Raw genomic sequence first — 23,218 nt, 5'->3', positions numbered from 1 at the left:
TGCCTTCTAACATTGTTAGTAGAAATACCCATATTAGGGTTAGGGTTTTGCTGCTGCCGTGACACCACAAACTCGGCATAGGGATCATTTCCTAAGCCAAGTCTTCTTCCAGGAGACCTTATTAAATCAGGTTCCACTTGATTTATTTCTTCAAGTTCAACTAGTTCGGATTCGTCAGTAGAAGAATCCTCATTTCCAGATTGAAAGTGATCACTTTCATTACTCTCCGGTGTCGAAGAATGCCCCTCAAACGGATGATCCGCCTCGAATGCTGCCTCCCTTGGTACCCTTCTGAAGATCGGGTTGTCTTCCGGGTGGTTATGGTGCCTCAAGTCCACCCCCGAGTTGCGGAATCTATGCCAGTCAGGTAAGCCACGAATGAAGTTGGAGTAAAAGGGGTATTCCCTCTACAATACAATAAACCTGTTATTATGCCTCAAAGAATAATGCTAGCTAGAGGCTATGATCCATTCCCTCTACAATACACTCATAAAAGCAAAGTATAGAGTTGCAAGTTAGAGATTATTTCCAACACACGCCTCCAGCAACTAACATGTGCTCATATAAATAAGGAATGGCATGACATTGCTCCATGACATCGCATCAACTCTTGTCTATAACGCTCAAGTGTATTTCCTCAAGTAGAAAGGGGGATAATACATAAGGAAGAAAAACTGTCACTCTTTGATATTTTCTTGTATAAAAGTATCCTATAGGCATCAGCTTAGAAACTATGGATCAGAGTGTATTTTAAGAAGTTATAATGCGGGAACCCTTTTAAGTAATTTCGAAAGATCTCCAACAGTTTGGCCAAAATACGGCCATGATCAGAACAAATAGCAGCTCTGAATTTGCCAAATACACTCAACAGGAATATATCCCGTTGGCCTTTTATTAACCTCTGCGTAGGCAAGAAATATAAACTAATGAAAACATAACAGAATGAGCTACAAGATTACAAAAACAGAAAAAAGGCAGCAAATTATTGTGGCATCAAAACCAATAAACGCACACCACTTACAGCTTTATTCCACTTTTATAATACAATGTCTCCACACTACCCATTGATCACTAACTTCATCTTAAGACATTCTTTATTCCTCTCCAAAATTTTCCAAATTATAAGGTTTTTAATCCTAACAGTAAATTCCAACAAGTTTACTTCCCCAACATCAGAACATCACAAATTCCAAAATTTTCTACAGAGTGTAAGCATATCAGAAACCCCAGATTTGAACAATTCATCACACTTCATCATGCCATACCAATTTGTAATACCTATATCCTCTAGTTCTCTACTATGAAACTCAGTTTTAACTGACATCACCATACATCGGTAAATACTGCATAATGTCCACCAAATCTAAGCAACTTGCGGTTACTATGACCTAGTATTTACTGCAATTATCGATCCAATTTTGTTCTCTCCGAACTCCAAAAGACAAGAATTACAAGATACTGACCATCGTCACAAATCTTACCCTCACATTAATGTACTTATGCCTTACCAATCTGACTATATCATGCTAATAACTAAGATTTAATTACAATTCTGCACCCAAGGTAAACACACACACACACCAACTACTTGTATATGTGTTTGACTTCAACTTGCCAAAAAGGCCCACAATAGTCCTTACAGATAACTCTCCTGAAATTCACAGAAAAAGAAATACTGAAATATTTACTAGAATGGAAATTTCAGGAACTTGAAACTCAAAATTAGATGTTATGGAAAAGAACAGTCCAAGCAGCTTCAGACATAGCAAAGTTCCTTATGTCAAACAGATCATAACTAGCCCTGAACGACGTGTACAGTGGACATGAACAAGGACAAATATATGCAGCAACCTTAAAGCATAGGCATAAATATCAGTATAAAATATAAATTCCTTTCCCTTTCATCTAGCTGCTCCTGAACTTTACAACAACAGCTAACTAAGTAGTATATATATAGTGGCCATATTTATTTTCCCAACCCATGTGCTTTAACAGGATAACATTGTTTACATAAATCACGCCTCCAAAGTGACAAACAAGTTCTTCCTACCAACAATATATTAAGCAGCAAAAACACCAAACTCCACTAGTCGTGACTAGTGACCACTTATTAGACAGTTTCTTAATTAATTTCATTGACTTATTGCAGATAAACTGAATCAACAACCAATAAAGTCGAGTGGAACTAACAGTATAAGCTAAATCCATTCGCCTATGAAGTTTTCAAGGCTACAGTTTGCTGAGAAATATCAGATCCAAAGAGGTGCTTCTTTCAATCATACTTGCAGAGGTGATGAATATAAGCTAATGTCAGGGATAAATGATAGATAATACATACGAACTTAAAGTGAGGAAAACTGATAGATACTTGCCTCCCCATAAAACAGAATGACCAATTCTTAAATATTTCATCTCCTCACCTCACATTGAACTCCACAACGAAACACAACAGAGCATTCAGTTATTCATAATTTAGGAAAACCGTTACAATCAAGTCACTGCATCATATTTCCACTTTCCACCAGCTGCATTCCCAATAGATTTGGAAAATTCAGTTGTTGTAGCTTATCACCTTCAGATTATTATCTACCTCTTGGAAAGTTGGAAGTGAATGTCATCAACCTTGTCATAAGAGTGATAAAAGAATTCTTTTAACTCATAAGGCTAAAGGAAGAAAGTCTTAACATATACTCTCATGGTCTAACCAATTTTTACTTACACTTTGTTTGGATTGAAGGAAATGAAGAGAAAAAATTGGAGGGGAGAGAAATATAGGGACTAAAATATTGAGGTAGTAATTAGTTCTATGCATTCCACACGTTATATGATGTTTCAAGTTATTTTTCTTTATATATAATGTCATTATGCAAACCAATTAATTATTTAGTAGATTACATTTCTCCCTTTGGATCCTCAGTTGACTTCAATCATAACATTAGACACAAACAAAATAGTGGCATGATTGCTAAATACAAACAGAGTGTGAGGTGAAGAAGAGGAGGACAAGTACCCAAAAAGGTTTTTATTATAGAATAACTAGTATGGTACCAAATGAAAATAAACAACTTTGGCAAGAATTCTTCACAATTTTCTAAATTCTTCTCAAAGCTCAGAATATTAAGTGGTTTATCCTTGAACTTTGCTACCTCTTAGATGAAGCACCGGGCTAAGGCATTAAAAATTTCAAAAGAAAATCTCAACAGAATTTTCTATCTTATCTCAAGCTTCTGCTCCTTGATGCTATAATTCCTTGCAAAATAAGCATACCTAGACTTTTCAGGCAGAGTGACTGAGTGAAAGAAACATTCTTCCCTAGAGTTTCACATCATTACATGCCTAGGATTTCTCATGATCAATCTTCAATACAACACCAAATCTGACAATCTCTAACCATCCACCTTTACTAACCACACGATCACACCCAAAAAAAAAAAAAAAAAAAAAAACTTGTGCACTACTATACATATTGTAAGGGCAAGTGTATGAAATAAAGTTTCAATTTTGCTATTGATTTACACCCTATCAGCACTCCTTTGTACTTGAAGAAATATATGACCAACTCCACAGGACTCATGACATCCCACTGACCTGTGTCACCCACTCCTTACTTCATTTTTGTTACTTCTGCATATCCAGATTCTATCACTGGCCCCTTCAAAGGCTTCAACTGATACTGATGACCCAGAATTAAGGACTCACTGAATATTAGGGCATAAAATTTCACTCAAACCTAAAATCTCATCCATTGGAACTGCAAGGCAACACATCATCAGACTTAGGTCCAACTTTCAGAATCACAAGAGCCAGCAGCTTTTTTTGTCCATATAAAGGTTTACACCCCATTTACATACCCAGCAGTATTACCTGGTTGCTTGGCTACAGTTGCTCAGCTTTTGCAGAGCACGATATTAAGTGATCATGGCCCTTTGCTCTTTCTCTTGGTTATGCATCAGTTGATAGCTAAATTGAGTCTGCTTATGTGGGTCCCCCAATCCTTCTGTACCACAATTCTACTATTAGTAAGCAAGCAATCCAATAGCTCCATCACAAGTGGTAAATATTTAAAAACACTTGACTCCCCGTTCTCCGCCAAGGAAAGGCAGCAAGAGTAAGTGCAAGGAGCTAAGACTATATGGCTCTGCATTAAAACCTAGTTTTGCAATTCCCTAGCAAAGTTAATTAGCAAAATGCAACTATTTGGTTCATCAATAGGGATTTTTACAAGAGAAACTATATGCTAACTAATAATGCTATTGAAATTTATTTTAAAAAGTTGGATATTACTAAGTGAAATTGACCAATAGTCAAACTTGGCAAAAAGCTAGACCTCCAAATACACTAAATGCTACCCAAAATAAGAACATACAGAATAATTTCAAGGGCTGTTAGGTTTACTATATCCGGAATCTGAGATTGGGTTTGGAATAATAAAAACTAGATTGATGTGGAAGAAATGGAGCCAAACCTATCCCAACAAACCACTACTCATCTTCCCATGCAATAGTACCTCTCAGTTTCCCAAACGGTTTTAAATTGAAATATCAAATTCAAAGAAAAGAAAAAGAAAAAGTATACATACATTCCCCTTTTCTACTACAGAATTGGAACTTTGTGAGAAGAAATCAAAGCAAAGAAAACAATTTTGCACCATTCCTCCAAACCTTACAACCAAGTCCCATAGTTTCTATGGCCTCCACCTAAAATAATAGTAGTCAACAAAAGAGAGAATACCTAACAACTTCATGCAACAGCACTATCACTGTATCACAAATCTGCAGCCAAATGCCCCACTGTACATTGAAAGCACTTTTAAACTCAGCAGTAGTTAGCCACGATAAAGGCTGCATGCTAAAGAGAGGCATGACAGGCACAGATATACATCAATAAAGTAGTCTTACTTTGAATGACTTTGAAATGAAGTCCATGAGTATTGAGTAATGAAAACAATAATAATCTGATGGGAAAACTTTTGGAAAAAAAAAAATTACAATGGGGGTTGAGGTTACATCAGCAATAGGAGGTGGATGGGACAAAAGGAGGGAAGGGAAGAAAAGAAAGTAAGGAGGGGAGAGAAGAAACACGGAATACTCAAACTCACATAATCAAATAGGTGTTTTTCAGAATTTCAGGTAAAGACTCCTCACCTCAATACCTTTGATAATTCAATTAGGGGCGTTTGGTTCAAATAGCTAGAGTGGAATGGTATAAAAATGAACATTTCAAGGGTATAGATTGAAAATTCCAAGGGTGTAGCTTAGTGTGAAGTGTATACCACACCACCAATTTCTTATCATGAGATGACTACGAGCCCTCATCCTAGTCTACTGCATCAGATTAGACAAGCTAGAAAGTCGGCGTCTTTATGGACAAACATCACCTCTATAAGGACCGAGAGGAATTATAAAGCCAAGCTCATACATATAAAATTCATCTCCAGCTTTCCTATAAAACAAATACACAATATAATCTCTTTTATATCAGCATCACTGATGTACCTATCTACTTGAATAAACATGGCCTAAAAATTTGGAATGCACCAAGAAATCTATCATGAACATAACAAATTGGAGGTGAAACGTTCAATTGTCACAAAGAAACAGATTGGCAGACATAGAATTGTTCAGAGCCTGAGACATAAAAGCTATTCTCTTTCCATTAAAATTCTAAAAGAGCCCAAAACTTATCTGTAATATGATTCATAATTCAGTCAAGAATTTTTGTATTGAAAAAATAATGGAATTTCTGTAGAAGGGAAAACTAAAAAATCATTGGAGAACCTAATAAAGACTCGAAAAAGGAAGTTGATGAGAGGTTTCCTTTTGTATAGAAAATTAAACCACCCTTCAGATCCCCCTATTGTAATGGAAATAGCAATTAAAGCATTGTTCACTCTATAATGGCACAATAGAGTGTGAATATAGTAGAAGTAGCAATTAAAAGATAGAGTACATAACCACGAACAGGAGAGAACAAAGTTAACTGAGAATCCTTGATTGATTAAAAAAAAAAAAACAGACATGGCATATAGAGTATGAATTTATTATTGTTATAATAAAGAGTAGTAATAAGGGATTATAATAGGGTGTTATTTGTTGGTGGCGGTACCTCCACCACTAGTTTGGCCGCCACCAGAGGCCTTTTTGGCCGTCTTCTCTTGTAGTGCCTTTGCATCCCTACATCAGACATCACCAACCCAAATCAATAATGAAATCACAATTTGGAATTTAACAATAATTAAAAAAAAAAAAAAAGAAGAAGAAGAAACCTTTCGCGGCGTTGCTCGGGGGTGAGGCCATCATTCTTGCCACCCTTCTTACCGGCGCCGCCGCGTGACTGAGCTCTTTCACGATCTTTTTCTCTCTGGTTACCACGTTCAAACTATTTTATTAAGGAAACACAGAAATACAAATCTCATTCCCTCATACAATTATTAATTTAATAGTAAAACAGAATTAAATCAAGGATATGAGTCATTGTATCAGCAGCAAAGAAGGCGATTAGGAGGAAAGTGAGAGAACCTGCAACAATTTAACCCAATTACAAATCTAACAGAGACACAAAACAAAGAGTGGAGAGACAAATTCAGGAATTTTACCCCTTACAATTTGCAATTACTTTGCTCTGCTTAGGACTTCGGAGATCCAATCCAATCCTCCTCCTCCTCTGCTTTTTAGACTTGATGCTGCTGATTTATTCCCAGCCGTCTTTGCTTTTTATGTCCTCCTTTATTCTTCTTCCTTTTTTTTTTGAGTTGTTTCCATTAAGTCCCTCGGCTTTTTTAAGTGTTGCGTTTTAGTCCCTCTACCTGTCTACCACTCTACCACTAATGAGTCAATAACTAAGCAATTCTAGTAGCAATGGAAGTACAATGTATATTGTAAAAAATGAGGATATAATGGTCTTTACATACTATCCAAAAATAGAAACAGGAATAATATTTTGGATCTCCAAAATGGAAAAAATAGGAACTATATTATGAGATGGAAGGAGTATTAATTAACATAAACTATTGGGCAAGGGCACTCGCACCCCAATGGTTGTGCGTTCGAAGACGACGATGACGGCAGGGGATGACGACAATGACGAGGACAATTAAAACCCTAGATTTGAAGCAAATTACAATTGGAGGCTTTAATGATTTGCGACTGGTGATGTGGTGGTTTGTGGGTTCGGTGGTGGATGATTTGCGCGGCGTCAGTGGTTGGTGATTTGTGGCTGGTGATGTGGTGGTTGGTGGGTTCGGTGGTTGATGATTTGCGGCTGGTGGGTTCGGTGGTTTGTGGGTGCGGTGGCCTGGGTTTGGTGAACGGCGGCGGCGAAAACGGTGGCGAGGGTCGGTGGCCGGACTGATTTGAGGAGGAAAGGGAAGTGAGGAACGAAGGAGAAGGAGAGGGAGTGAGGGATGGTGTAAATCATGTTTGAGAAGCTGCTAACAGGAGTGAGAAAGAAAGAGAGGAAGAGGGGAAAGTCGAAAGAGGAGAGAAAATGAAAGAAACACATATAAGCCAATTGTATATACTTGTACTTGTATATCTTTTGTACATCAGCTAATACAAGGAATGTATCAGTCAATTGATGTATGATATCAGTCAACATTAGGGACATATCAGATACTAATAAAAACGTATCAGCCAACAATAGGTACTTATCAGTCAGCCAACAAGAGATACATATAAGCCAACAAGAGGAGTATATAGCCAATAAAAGATACTTATCAGCCAACTGAAATGATATATCAGCCAACAAATGAAGCGTATCGGCAAACAAAAGGATGAAATCAGTAAACAAAAGTAACAGGTAAGCCAACAAAATAAACATATAAGCCAACAATTAAAATATACATATCAGCCAACAAAAATAAATATATAAGCCAACTAAATAAACATATAAGCCAAATGATGTCTGATATCAGCCAACAAAAGAAACCTATCAAAACTTTAAAAAAAAATATATATCAGCCAACAAAAAGAATATATTAGCCAACATAAAAATTATATCGGCCAACAAATGAAATATATAAGCTAACACATGAAACATATTAGTCAACAAGTAAAACATATCAGTCAAGTTATCCGCACGGAAATTTGCATATGGACATCCGCACGCAATACGCTCTCAGCATTAATTAAGGGCTTGATTGACCCTAAATGGTGGGTGTTTGTCTTCCTCCATTAATTTCTTCAACCTCCATTGTTGAGGAGAGAGCAAACGCCCGATTATCGTCTTCCAAGTCAAATATAAGTAAAAGACATTTGTATTCCTAGTAGTTTGTGGGAAAAGACTAAACTATAAAGTACCCATTTGAGAAACAGACTCAAATCAAGTTAAGAAACTTGAAATTTCTTGAGTCAACAAAGTTTATAGACTTCTTTGTTGATTAGGCAAAGTTTAGTGTCTTCCTATTTCCCTTGCTGACTATGTCATAGTTTAGTGACTCTTTTGCTTACATGGTGATGCGGATCAAGTATCAATAATTTAAGATTCTTGATTTATTTTCTTTAAGATTTATTTTATCGTATTCATAGGATTTACTTAGGATAATATTTATCTTTTTGAAGATATTGTTAATGTTAGGATTTTATTTTATCTTTTAAGTTTGTTTATCCTATCAGGCATAGGATTGTATGCCTATAAATATTTGTTTTCATTAATGAGAATAGAGAGATTGATTGAGTTTATGAAAATATGAAAATTGTGAGTTAGTTCGAGTTAATCGAATTGATTTCAAAACGTTGCTTTTCTTTGAAAAGATCAAAATTTACGTTGTTTTTCTTCTTGTTTTACTCGAAAAGATTAAACTTTATTGAATTAGGTATTGTTAGTATCCCTTTCCGTGGTTTAATCCACATCACATGGACAAATATATACGACAAGAAAACTATCGGTTAAAAGTTTAGGGGTCTTGCATTTATTTATTTATTTATTTATTTTTGAAGCAATTGTAGAATTGTAATTAATAGTAAAGCAATTAATGTTTTAAAATAAACAAAAATCCGTATATAGTCAAATAGATTTGCAATTAACAATGAAGCATTAATTATTCAAAAATTATACAATCTCAATACTAAAAACTAACAAAAAAATTATAGATTTAACACAAAATTTTTGCTACAATAATTAATTCAAATCTCATATTGTCCCACAAATATGATACAATTACTAATATAATTTATGGAATTGTTTATGGTTCTATTGAATTATAAGATATACTCCGTATTATATAATATGGATATTATTTTTTTTTTTTTTTGAAAAAGTAAAATACAGGAAAAATTAGAAACGTCTTCTCACAAGACCGTAATCTAATTTGTCAAAAAGTAAAAAATAAGAAAATTTGCTGTCCATAAACGGGTCAAACACTACCCGTGTTCTTTATAAATTTGGCCATGGTTTTGATCTTACTTTATCAATTCCTTTTAATTTGTTTTGTAGACTTGTTCTACTACTTGCTTTCTATAATTATGTGGTAATTGATGGCATACTTTTCTTGTTGCTTATTGTTCCTATTTGGATCTTACGACACTTATACCCTCTTGAGTTGTGTAAATCAAATGCCATTCTTACCCATTTGCAGTTGATTTGTATGTCTATATTTGGGTTTTTCATATTACTACTCATTGATTCTTGCCTCCTTACTTGGTCCCTCCCTTTCTTCTATGAAACTTTGGTTAAAACTCTGATTTGGAATCTTGTCTGCTTCTGTTTCTCTTTGGCTATATTTTTATGTACTTATATTCTTCTTTTTTATGGTATATTAACTTGTATAATCGGACCTTTGTTCCTAATGGACCTTGACACCTTGTGATATAATATGGATATGGATATTTGTAATCTCTTGCTAGAAATGGACCGCTTGTGACTTTAGATTTGGATAAGTTAATATATTATTGTCATTTGACTATCTATTACGAGGTCATTTAAAAAAAAAAAAAAAAGTTCAATTTATAGATCACTTTGAAAATATTTGATGTATAATTATTTCTAAGCACATTACTTGTTTAACAATATTCCTATATTAGTGAAAGTGAATTTCAACTTCTTCAGGTAGTTTATTGTCGATGTGTACACTTGTATGTCATGATGTGGTAGTAAACCTCTCATTCGAATTCGATGTTATAGAAATCAAAACAGAGAGTTTTTCATGAACACTCGGTAGTATGGTATACATATTATTTTTTTATTTTTTATTTTTTTTTTTGACAAAAGAACTTACAAACAAACTAAAAACAGAAACAAAGTAAATCACGCTGATGCAAACCCGCCAAGCAATGAGCCTGAGCAACCATAGACTTGGGAACCTTTGTATACTTTATAACTTACTATGCACCCTTTGCAATGTTAGAGAAACAAAAAAGGATGACTTTTATTATAATTAGTACATATCACTAATTACAAAATTAAGGACACTTAGAGGTGCCTTTGCGTGTTTTCCAATTGTTGTAGCATGGACATTCTTCTTTATGGCCATACGTTCCAGATGGAACACATAAGCATTTAATACAACACATATTACAATATTTGATGCATGTATCGTATGCTGAAGCTAGTTCACACCTTCTTGCGCACTCATTTGGACATTCTGCATAATATTTAATTTACTTTGTCAAAGCCACATAGTTAAATTGGATATTTTACAATTAAAAACCTTTAAATTACATATTGTATAAAATAAAATTTAATTATATAGATATATGTTAGAGGATCAATACATAATACCTTCTATTGGGCAAGATCCTTCTTCACCAGCCTGAGGATATAAAATTTTTTGTACACAATTAATTACACAGTGGATTTTTAAAATAATAAAAAGTAGGAATAGTAAATATATATTAAGTATTTTTAGCTAATAACTTTCTTTTTTAGCGTGAATATTTAATTGTCAATTGTATGTATTGCTAATTTGTTACTAAATATTAATAAGATTTTGGCTTTGTATAATATCTTATCAACATTCGCAAGTTTCTACAATCATTACAGAAAAGGCACCAACGAAACAAACAAAAGGTAATACTACAAGCCTCATAAACCATTCCAAATAGGCCTAAGAGACTATAATATCTCAATGGTCTCTTAGTTACAGAAACCAAACTTTTTACTTGGTTTCTTAGATCAAACTTCTAAGAAAAATGGTTTCTTAGGTCTGTATTTCACTATATAAAATAAAAGGATAAAAAAAAAAAAAAAAAAATCGTTGAAGTATGGTTTCTTAGATTAAGTGTAAGAGACCATACTTGTTATAACTTTGGTTTCTTAGACTAAATGTTTTACATAAAGTTTTACATTAATATTAATTAGTTAATAGTAATAATTATACAATAAAAATAATATGCAGGTTCATCAACAAGTTAAAATCACAATTGAATAAAATCTATATTAAAAATAAAATATTCCTCAAAAAAAAAATATTAAAAGTAAATTATGGAGTATAAACGAATTACAACATGCTAAATACGAATTGAAGTATAAAATACTTGTATGAACTAATTTTAAACAATAGGAGATAAACAACTGAAAGCCTCTCTTTGAATATAAAAAAAATATGATTATGAACAATTTATGTTCGGTAATCGTGTTGGCAAGGCAAACACAAACACATGATTATGAACAATTTATGTTCGATGAATGCTTAGGGCCTAAGCCCAAGTAATATGTGCTTCTGTTTATCTTAAAAATATGTTCAATGAACATGTTGGCAAGATCGACAAACACAAATACCAGACTTGTATGAGATGAGTCCAATTCAAGGAGGAGGAATCAACTAACCTTTGAACTAATTACAAGTTGAAGGACAACGATGAGAAAAATGATGTAAGCCATAGGAGAATTAGCCATAATTGCTCTCTTGAGTCTTGTCTACTTAAGAGTTAAGAAATTTAGATGCCAAAAGGATATAAGCATCTTTATACTCAAATGTAACTTATAATTACTAATGCTTGTCTAGTGTCTACTTGGTCTATGCGTGTTAAATCATAAATCTTACTCCTCATGCCACGTCTTATGTCTCATACAATTGAAAATTTTGAGTAATCCGTATAATATCAGAACAATAATAGAAAATAAAATAATAAACATCACGTTGTCATATGTATAATTACAATGCAAATGATTCCTTAAATGGTAAGAAATTAAAAATAGACCAACCAAATTTATTTAAGATATAAATGTGTATTATAGAAGATAAAGGAAGAGATTTACGAAATATTAATTGAGGGGTTATAACATCGAGATATTTTAACAAAAAGAAGAATATTATAGTTTAGTGTACGTTTAAGTAGGGGTGTGAAAAAAAAAATCATAACTATTTACCGTATCCGTTAACCTATATAACTGACTCGTTTAATAGATTAATTAACCGTACCGTTAAAAATAAGCGATTATGATTAATCGAATCGATAAATATAGCAGTTAATTGTTACGGTTACATACACTTTTGAGTAAACGGTTAACTGATAATGGTTAATCTTCCAATTAAAAAAATTATATATTATTTTAGGAAAATATAGATAATTAAGTAAGTTAAGCCTAAAAAAATCTTTATCGGTTTGTAATTAACTAATTGGAGCTTATTATGTTTTATATACTAGGTCAGATCCCGTGTCATGCACGGTTATTATCATTATATATTATCGATTTGATATTATATTTAATTTATTGAATATAATACGTAGTATATAAATTAGGCAAATTTTATCATGGACAATAACATGGAATATCATGCTTAATTGACATTCTAATGTTTCAAGTTTCAACCATATAAGAAAAATCTATATTAGCTTAATATAGAAAGATAAAGATTAAAATTTCTCAAAAAAAAAATAAAAATGAAAAAATAAAATTCATTATAAGAAAAAAAAATAAAATAAAATAAATTCCTAAAAAACCATAAAAGAAGAATTAAAAAGGGAAAGAATATGTAAATTGTAATGTTTTGTTATAGTCATTAACTTTTTTTTTTTTTTAGTCATTAACTTTTGTCTATCTCAATTGTATCCGTTTTTTTTTTTTTTTTTTTAACACCGCACAAACTCATTTTATTAAGGATAACCAAGCTCTAAATCAGCCATTACACTGCTAGAAATCTCTTCAGGGTATTCCTCAAGCCTAGAGGTGATCATTTGCGGACTTGGGCGGGTAACGGGTCAGGCTTATGCTTATTTTTTTGTCCAATGGGCTTTATGTAGCAAACCTGGACCCTTTTATGCGGGCTTGATACTTTGTCCATGCTCGCTTTTTAAATGGGCCGGGCTTGCCCGCGGGCTAATGGGCCTTAAAATTTTGTTTTATTTTTTGTAACACTAGTTAATCTTTCTATTATTTACATGTGCTAAATTTTTTTTTGGTAGAGTTAGTGACAGGCTAAAGTCGTATTACCTAATCAAAAGTAATTTCTAAAACCACTTACTAAAATAGATAGGGAAGTAGGGTCGAATCCACAGGGAAACAAGTCTTTTTATTCCTAATTAATTAATTATAATCTAAATTATTAAGTAACCAAATTGTTGTTATTTAAAGGAATTATACTACGAAGAATAAAAGTAGGGAGAAATAAAAGTAGGAGGAAAACAATGAATAAAAGACCTAGGGCATAGGTTCACCAATAAATAATACTTCAGGGTAAAACATAATAATCAATCATCAATGTATCAATTAATCAGATCATAAAGGGCTTTCGCTACGTATTACAATCACAGAGTTAATTTACCGGTATTAAATCTCATCTCTCGAATGTCGACCTAACCAATTATAAATTAGTCCGCCTATTGAAACTAAGCCTAAATATTAATTCTCATCTCTCGAATCTCGAATCAATATTGCTACTCATACAATTAAACCAGCGCTAATCTAGTTGCAGAGCATTAAATCAATCAATAGGAAATTAATTAACAACATTAACAATCAATAATAATAAATCATCCCTTCATATTATTTATGGATCCCCAAGAACCCTAGAAATAAACTACTCGTGCATAATTAAATATAAACTAAACAAAGCAATTAAACAAGACATGATAGAAGAAAATAAAATAAATAACCGAGATTAAACCAAGAGTTGTAGAGACATAAATAAGAGAGAAAATAATACTAAGAGTTTAATTAAGGGAGAGAGAGAAAAGTTAGAGAGAGAAAGAGAAAAGAAAACTAAATTAATAACTAAAACTAAAACTAATTAATAAACAAAACTAAACTAAAAGAAAACTAAAACTACCTAATCTCCCTCTTACCTACGTAACTACTAGATCCTTTTATAAGGAAAGTAAGAATGGCAAATCCCACCCACAATAAAACTCCCAAAAGCGTGGAACAAGCAATCAACATTTATTGGGCTTCTTGCAACTAGGCCCAACCGGCTTATAGCAGCCGCATAGCAGCAACCACTCGAGTGGGCCCGGTCAGCTGGAGCTACGGGAGCTACGAGCGTGGCTTTTTTAAGCTTTGGGCCATTTCTTCTTTCTTTCCTTCTTGGTCCGTGACACTTGTTTTGTTGTATATTGTGGACTCCTTCACTAAAACCGAGCCTTTATTCACCGAACCAAATCCCTTTAACTCGGTCTTGGGTTTTAAATATATGGTCATAAAATATGATCCGGCTCTAATATCTTTGTAGTGGCTCAATAAGCTCGGGAATTGACATAAATATGCAAATTCCTACAAAATAATACCAACTCTACAAAAAACACTAGAAAACAAATATTAGTAATAAAAATAGCTCCGCAAAGCTCAAATTAACACAAATATGACCGTGGGACGGGGTATATATATATAAAATAGACTTATCAGTTAGTTGTAACATTTTTTGTCCACAAATGATAATAGAAATTAAAAAAAAAAGGTTGAAATTATGACATATGTTATAAATATATGAAAGAAAAAACTTATTTAATAAGTGTTAATGATAAAATATAAAATTATAATAAATAATTGTAACTAATAAAAGCTTATAGTTCAATATAGTTTCTTTGTATTTATTTTCTAAATTACACAAAATATGTCATAATTAACTAACTAAAAAATTTTTAAAATATTATTATTATTATTATTATTATTATTATTATCATTATTATTATTATTATTATTATTATTATTATAAACGGGCCGGACAGGCGAGCCCACGATACATATTTTTTTGTCCATACCCGTCCATTTATATTAACGGGTCGGGCCTAGTCCCGCCCAACTATCCAATTTTTTTCAAAAAGGTTGTCCAAGTCCGCCCTTTTTGCGAGCCAGGTTGGGCGGGCTTAGCGGGCCGTCCCGCCCATGAATAACTCTATCAAGCCACACCCTCAACTCATCAAAGCTGCTACTAAATTGTATCCTTGAAGCAATGTTTGCCACACATAAACTACTTATAATATAAGATTGTATTTTTTTCAAAAATATTTTACAAAGATTATTTTTTGTGATTAATTTTCCATATCAGTTGATTGAGTTGATTGAATGTCAATATAAAAAAAAAAAAATTGGTAATATCATTTGCTCATATATATAATAATTGAATTTTACAAATAATTTCCCAAAAAAATTACAAATAATTTCATTTTTATTTTTTTTTAAAAAAAATACTAAAGACACACCAGAAACTGACATGTGTCATTGATGGTGTGTCTTTTAGTATATAGTTATTGATGATTATTGATTGATTGATATGGAGTAATTCTGTATTAGAGTTAAAACTCTTGGAAGAGCAAAAAAATGTTTATTTAAGATTTAAAATTTATTTAATGGTCAGCGGTTAAGCAGTAATTGTACCGTTAAGAAACAGTTAACCATTTGTTAACAATACGATCGGTTTATGTTTTTGAGTAACCTGTCTAACGGTTAACCGTACCGTTAAGGTTTAACTATACGATTAGCATAATGTGAACAACCCTACGTATAACGCTAAAGTCGAGTCAAATCAAACCATAAATTGACAATAAGTTTACATAATAACACTTTTTTCTTGTTTTTAATTTTTTGTTTTCGAAAACCTAAAAATTAAAATATACTCGTAAATAAAGAAAAAAACCCGATATCACACAAGATAAGCAAAAACGAGGTGAATTAAACCTACCCTAATTTATACTCGTATGATATTACAGTATATGGATCTGGTGAGTGACATTAATCATGTTTATGTTTTCATTATTTTTTGTTTCGGAGCTTTTCACTAATAATATATACGCTGCACCTCCCTTTTCTCCTCCATTGAAGCGTACTCTGAGTTCTCCTTTGAAGCTGCTTGTCGTCAGGTAACATCTTTTATATTAATCATTGAATATCAATCAACTATCTAAGGTTTAATTTCATCCTATCGTTAATTTAATTGTTATTATACTGGATTGGATTTAGGGTTCTTCTTAGGTGGATTATTGAACTATTGCTTATTATTGCTCAACTTACGAATGCTTATAACCAGCGATTTTGTTCATAGAATACTACTTTATGCAATTTGCGTTGATATTCTTAAGCGAGAAGGATTTTATTTGATTTTTCCAGCCTTAATTGATAATTGAGTTAAATTTAATTGTTAATTTGTTGCTTCTTTCAAACCTACATTTATTTAGGGTTGGGAGTTGAGCCTACTCTTAATCAGGCTCAGCTCGTAGGTTTAGCATTTGAACCCATGGCCCTGGGCGGGGTTCTCTATTCTATGGGTTCTTTGCAAACTTGCGATTTATTTTGAGTCCTTTGGTTTTGAGCATTGATTATTGTGTGCACCCCTGTATTTTTCTCTAATGTGGTTAATAGGACATAATGGGGAAAAAGGTTAAAAAGAAGGCGGCTCGTAATGCCCATAAGGAGAAAGAGAAGGACAAGGAGAAGGATAAGCGGGTTTCTACGTCTTCCCCAAAGGCTATATCTCATGAAGACGATCAGAATTCCGTGGCTGCTGCTGATGGATCTGTGCAGCATCAGGAGAGGACAGTTTGTGTCCATCTTGAGAAGGCTGTTGACTTGGAGAGTGTTTCTTCGAAAATTGAGGCTGCCGAGTCCACTGGATGCGAAGATTGCCGGGAGGGAGTGAACGACCGAAAGGCTGGTAAAGGAAGGGGAAAACACAGTAAAAAGAAAGGTGCTTCTGATTCAAGAGCTAATAAAGCCACTTGGATTTGCTTACAATGTGGGCATTTTTCCTGTGGAGGTGTTGGCTTACCAAATAGCCCACAAAGTCATGCGCTTAGGCATGCAAAACAAAGTCGGCATCCATTGGTAATCCAAGTAGAGAATCCTCAGTTAAGGTGGTGTTTTCCTTGCAGCACACTTCTCCCTGTAGATAAAGTGGAGGCCACTGGTGAACATAAAGATTTTTTCCTAGATATTGTCAAACTATTGAAAAAGCAGTCTTCAAAAGTGCCTTCAGTGGATGTGGAAGATATTTGGTTTGGAAGCGGTACTGTTATCAGTGAAGTGAAAGGGGAAAGTAAAGCAATCAATGTTGTAAATGGAAAAGATTTTAATGCAGTTAGAGGGTTGGTTAATCTTGGGAATACATGTTTTTTCAATTCTGTCATGCAGAATCTGCTAGCTATGGATATATTGCGGGATAATTTGCTAAAGTTTGAAGGGTCCACAGGTCCATTAATGTGTGCTTTGAAGAAATTTTTTGTTGAATCTAGCCCTGAGTCTGGTGTGAAAAATGTGATAAACCCCAAATCATTGTTTGGTTGTGTTTGTGCGAAAGCTCCTCAGTTTAAAGGATTTCAGCAGCAGGACAGTCATGAATTGTTGCGTTGTTTGCTTGATGGGTTGTCTTCTGAAGATTTGCATGCAAAAAAATTAGCTGGTTCTTCACCTGGAAACGGGAGATCTGTACCTGTGAATTCTACATTTGTTGATGCCATATTTGGGGGACAAACTTCAAGCACTGTCTGTTGTGTTGAATGTGGGCACTCATCTGTGGTGTATGAGCCATTCCTGGACCTGTCACTTTCTGTGCCGATGAAGAAACCTTTGTCTAAGAAAGCTCAACCAGTTCATCGAGCAAAGAAAACAAAGTTGCCTCCTAAAAGAGGTGGAAGGAATCGCCCAAAACTGAATAAAAATGAAGATCTAGAGTCTGCTCCTGGTGATTGTAATACTGCAACAAGCATGGTTTCTTCTGTTTTGAAGGATAATATGGGGCCTGCTCCTAGTGGCTGTAATACTTCAACCAGTACTGAGTCCTCTTCTGGCTTCTATGGTGGGTCTCCTAGCTGTGCTCTATCAGTGGACTTTGTTGAACCCTGTAACTTGGTTCCTAGAAGTACTTTGATGAGTCAAGATAGTAACTCCATCAAATCAGACAACACTAGTGCTCAATTGCCACATAGTGTTGCTCTGGATGCTGATGGCATGCCGTGGTTGGATTATCATAAACCCTTTCCCCAAAGTGATGATGCTCAAGAAGCTGATAGTTTTTGTTGGATGGATTATGTCGAGTCAGTGTCCTTGTCAGATGATCCAAATTCTATTGAGAAGGAGGGATTTTCTGTTACTCAAGATCTTGGAAGCCATGATGGGAACCATGATACTCTTTCTATTCACGATACAGCCAATTCAAGTTTTGAAGCTAGTTTGTCTCAAGTTTCTGCAATGGAGGGAGACAATCATGGTGTTGTCTCGGTGCTAGATACAGCCAAGTCTGTTGGTGACTTTAGTGTGCACCCTGAGAATGTGCATCTTAAGTTGGAGTCTACAGTTAATGATTGGGTTGAAGAGCAACCGGTGCAGGTACAGGACAATGAGATTTTGTTGCTGACCTACAAGGAAGATGGTCTCATGGATGGGGAAGAAGAGATGAAGGTAGATGCTGAAATCTCTTCTTCAGCTCTAGTTGATGGAGAAGATAGTCTTGGATTTGATGGCCTAGGTGATTTGTTTAATGAGCCTGAAGATGTTGTGGCGGGAATGAATAGTGTCCCGGTTACTGATGGTTTGGCCAATGGATTTCTAGCAGGGAACAGCACTGAGTCTGATCCTGATGAAGTTGATGACACAGATTCACCAGTATCCGTGGAGACTTGTTTGGCGCATTTCATAAAGCCTGAACTTTTGTCTGGTGAACATGCTTGGCATTGTGAAAACTGTACGAAATTACTGAAAGAAGGACGCCAAAGAATGATGGAGAATCAGCAGAAAACAGCATCAGTCCAAAGAAGCAAGTCCAGTGATGTATGTTTGAGTTCTGAAACTATGCTAGCAATGAATCATCATGTTTCTGACTCCTCAGCTGTCTCTCTGGCTACTCATGACAATGGAAGCATTAAGATAGATGAGAACTTGAAGAAGCTTGATGATGGGAAAATCAATGGGCCTTGTCCAAATTTATCACAAAAAGAAGAAAGTAGACGTGAACCAGAAACTACACATCTCAATGCCTCTGATCCGTCTGTTTGCTCTATGCCGTCTGATAAAACTTATTTAGATGGTAAATCTGGTGATGTCCATGGACCTGTTGAGAGGCCGTATGGACCAAGTGAGGAGCATGAATCAGGAGAGGTTGAGGAGGAGGAAGTTGATTTGAAATGTGTTAAGGTGATGAGAGATGCAACTAAACGAATACTTATCAGCAAGACTCCTCCTATTTTGACTATTCATCTGAAAAGATTTGGGCAAGATGCACGTGGCCGTCTGAGTAAATTGAATGGCCATGTTGGCTTTAAGGAATATATTGATCTTGGACCTTATATGGATTGCAGGTGCCAGCCTATTCCTATATTTTATTGTTCATTCTTGTTTTATGCAGTTGTTTACATTTTTTGTGTGCACATTTGCCCTTTAATTTGCTTACTTGCCCATACATGTGATTTTTGTTGTTTGAATTTACCTTCTGCTGTATGTGTGTGCTCCTTGCACATCCAATTGATAGTTCTCTTTCTAGGCGAATGGAATCCAGATAAAGTTGTATGTAGTCCTAATGTACACCAATTACTAGCACATGGATATTATTCTATAGCTTGAAGGTCTTATTTCCTGTGGTTTGTGGAAGCAATAACTTCCTGCTTTCTATCTGATGATTTTTTTTTTATGAATGAACCTGTTAGGAGATAGTTTGATGCCTGCATCTGGTTATTATTGATATTTTAAAAAAACAGGATTAGTTAAATGACACAACATAAGCTACCAATCTCAGGGATGTCATTTGATTGAGTATTGAATGCACTTTTAAAACTTTTCTAGGATCAGAAAAGTGGCAAATTAAGCTTTTCTAGGATCAGCAAAATGACGATTTTTTTTTTTTTTTTTCATACAGCTAAAAACTAATCATTTGAAAGAATGTAGAAATGCAGAACATTATCATTGGATGAATTACAATATTCGCCATGGGCTGTTATTTGTGCCATTCGTGGATATTTTGAGAGGTCTAGATGTCCTCTTTTCCTGATTTTAATTTTAAGCATGTGCTGGCTTTGCTGGGTTGATGACGAATTATACTCGCAAAGTGCAAATGTTGTCACTACAGTAAATTTTAGATGTTTGATACCATCTGAGAGACCCTGAAAGGATAAAGACATGGTATGTAGCAGCACTTATCAGTAATATGGTGAGCTGAGAGAGTTAATTCCCCAACCCCCCCCCCCCCCCCCCTCTCCTTCTCTCTTCTCAACTTCAGAAAAAAGACTGAATTTAGAGAGATAGAAAGAGATCAAGGAAGGCAAATGAAGTAGTTTCCTATTTTTATAGAAAAATCAAATTGAATCACTATTAGGTTACAGGTAGTAGGAATGTGAGATTTTACTTTTTACTGAGCTAATACCTTTTTATTTTAGTCCCTTTTAAAGCTATTTATCCACGGGGTACTTTTCCTTTGTCTGTGATGGTTTGAGTTTAAAATTGAGACTGCTTCTTAAAGTATTAGGAATATTGAGTGAAACACTTGTCTTAGGTTTCTTAATCTTGAGTATTGGTGGAAGGAGGGATCCTTAAGCATGATATGCATGCATTCTCTTGGTGCACTTGTGTTAGTTGCTATCATTTAAGCTACTTGCTTTTACTGCCCTTGCTGCCTGGTTTTGATATATATATGTTTATGTGCTACAAATACTTGGCACTTTAAAAGAGAGAGAGCACTCCCTCATGAGCATGCTTGAATTTGAGGCACCAGCTTTTTTTTCCCTTTCCTTTTTTTTTTGGTTTTTGGTTTTTGTGTTGACTAGACTGCATGTAAGTTCATAATAATGGAGTTACCCAATTTAAGACAAGAAAAGGAGGGTGGGGTGAACCATATGAATGTAGAGAGTGAAATTTCAGTTTGTGTTTGTAAATTCTGCTGGATTTATGATTGACTCTAGCTGTGCTTATTGCAATATGCATGCATTCTGTATCATGCTAGCTTTGTTGTGAGTGTGGTTTAGTAAGGACTATATACGAAGTATATATTAAGATCTGTTGCTTGAACAAACTTGCAGGTCCACAGAGAGGGACAATTTCATTTATCACTTGATTGGAGTGGTGGAGCATTCTGGATCAATGAGAGGAGGCCATTATGTTGCCTATGTCAGAGGAGGTGACAGGCGAAGAGGAAGGTCAGAAGAAGAAAATAGACGAGGACATTCTGTATGGTATCATGCCAGTGATTCGTATATTCGTGAAACAACCTTGAAGGAGGTGCTCGGCTGTGAGGCTTACATTCTGTTTTATGAGAAAGCTAAGCCTTGATGAAGGTACCCTTTTTTTTTTTGGTTAAATATCACTGCTCCATTTTGTTTCTCAGCGGGGTAGTGATCCCTGTACTCAGAGAGGGAAGAAAGGAAAAGGATAAGAAAGTGAACGAGATTGATGCTACTCCTAAAATCCCCCCATACCCAAAATACTCATTTTTTTTCCAAATATATTTTGGTGGATTTTTTTATTTTTAATTATTATTTTAACTCTTTTTATTTTTTATTTTTTTTTTTTTTTTTTTTGGGGGGGGGGGGGGGGGGGGGGTTGTAGTTGAGGGACTGTGGAGTGATGTGGGTTTATCCAGCCACTTTGAAGATACACGATCATACAATTACTGAAAAATAGTCAGTTTGTTACAAATTTGCGATATTCAAAATTTACGGATACAAATTGTGATTAGATTTTTTTTTTTTTTATTAGTCACTACTTTTTTGTGGATGTTTTCATGCATCGATAATATGGATGGTGGTGTTGTGGATTCAAACCCGTGCAGTGGTGGTCAACTGTTGTGCATAGTGCCACACAACAATATCATTTTTACTGCTCAGCCTTGAAATGAATGTATAATTCAAGATTAAATTTGGGGATGTAAAGGTATTTAGCAAGCTTTAGAAATTTAGTTTGGATTTTAATTGATTGTAGGACCTAAAATGAGTAGGTTGTGTGAAACTGTGAATGTAGATTAGGTTTTTTTTTTTTTTTTTTTTTTTTTTTTTTTTTTTTTTTTTTTTTTTTTTGTAAAGAAGGTGCCAATTACTGAAATATTGACGGATGGTCAAAGATTAAGGTATTTGTGTCCAAAATAGAACCCTATCAATGAATCACATAGTTGATGGAGGTTTAAACCTTTAACCTTGAGACTAGAGAGTTAACTCTTTTACGGAGTAATAAAATATGTAGTTGATTAAAGAAAGAATGTAGCCCTTTTATAAATGAATTAGGTGATCATTTGCGGGCTTGGGCGGGTAGTGCGTCGGGCTTATGGTTATTTTTTTGGTTAACGGGCTTTATGTAGCAAACCCGAACCCTTTTGTGAGGGCTTGATACTTTGTCCATGCTCGCTTATTAAACGGGCTGGGCTTGCCCGCGGGCTACAAGCCTTAAATTTTTGTTTTATTTTTTATAACACTAATTAATCTTTTTATTATTTACCTGTGCTGAAATTATTTTGGTAGAGTTGTCTTAAAATTTTTTGCTCACAAATGATAATAGAAATTAAAAAAAAAAGTTGAAATTATGACATATCTTATAAATATATGAAAGAAAAAACTTAATTAATTAGTGTTAATGATAAAAATATAAAATTAAAATAAGTAATTGTAACTAATAAAAGTTTATAGTTCAATATAGTCTCTTTGTAGTTATTTTCTAAAATACACAGCGTATGTCATAATTAACTAATTAAATAAAATTATTATTATTATTATTATTATTATAAAATTATTTTAATAAACAGGCCGGGCGGGCTAGTCCATGATACATATTTTCTTGTCAATATCCGTCCATTTATATTAACAGGTTGGGCTTAGCCCGCCCAAATATCCAAATTTTTTTTTTCATAATGGTTGTCCAAGCCTGCCTTTTTTGCGAG

The 23,218-nt window shown here is 34.2% G+C and overlaps 3 protein-coding genes across 6 annotated transcripts in view; 2 read left to right on the top strand and 1 right to left on the bottom strand.

The window, feature by feature from the left end:
* The window catches only part of LOC145622613 (uncharacterized), a 104,016-nt gene that overhangs the window by 53,721 nt on the left and 27,077 nt on the right, over positions 1-23,218 (top strand). The gene's annotated exons all lie outside the window — the stretch shown is intronic.
* On the bottom strand, positions 3,035-6,833 carry LOC145622622 (uncharacterized). 4 transcript variants are annotated; one of them, XM_081676432.1, is made up of 6 exons: positions 6,596-6,774; positions 6,469-6,518; positions 6,266-6,372; positions 6,106-6,173; positions 3,865-3,997; positions 3,044-3,751 (listed from the first exon to the last, which is right to left on the bottom strand). In XM_081676432.1, exons 2-5 carry the CDS (start codon positions 6,472-6,474, stop codon positions 3,909-3,911), a joined length of 270 nt encoding a protein of 89 aa, XP_081532558.1. In that variant the 5' UTR covers positions 6,475-6,518; positions 6,596-6,774; the 3' UTR covers positions 3,044-3,751; positions 3,865-3,908. The 4 variants fall into 4 exon arrangements, with proteins under 4 accessions (XP_081532559.1, XP_081532560.1, XP_081532556.1 ...); XM_081676433.1 differs by having other exon boundaries at positions 3,035-3,997; positions 6,603-6,833; XM_081676434.1 differs by having other exon boundaries at positions 3,042-3,994; positions 6,596-6,778.
* Positions 16,109-21,821, top strand: LOC145622627 (ubiquitin carboxyl-terminal hydrolase 2-like). Its single transcript, XM_081676440.1, has 3 exons — positions 16,109-16,232; positions 16,732-19,661; positions 21,372-21,821. Exons 2-3 carry the CDS (start codon positions 16,738-16,740, stop codon positions 21,619-21,621), a joined length of 3,174 nt encoding a protein of 1,057 aa, XP_081532566.1. The 5' UTR covers positions 16,109-16,232; positions 16,732-16,737; the 3' UTR covers positions 21,622-21,821.

This window comes from Chenopodium album, unplaced genomic scaffold (genome assembly GCF_948465745.1).
Source record: "Chenopodium album unplaced genomic scaffold, dcCheAlbu1.1 scaffold_31, whole genome shotgun sequence".
Taxonomy (NCBI): domain Eukaryota; kingdom Viridiplantae; phylum Streptophyta; class Magnoliopsida; order Caryophyllales; family Amaranthaceae; genus Chenopodium; species Chenopodium album.
The sequence above is the reverse complement of the archived record's forward strand: the minus strand, read 5'-3'. Positions and strand labels throughout refer to the sequence as shown.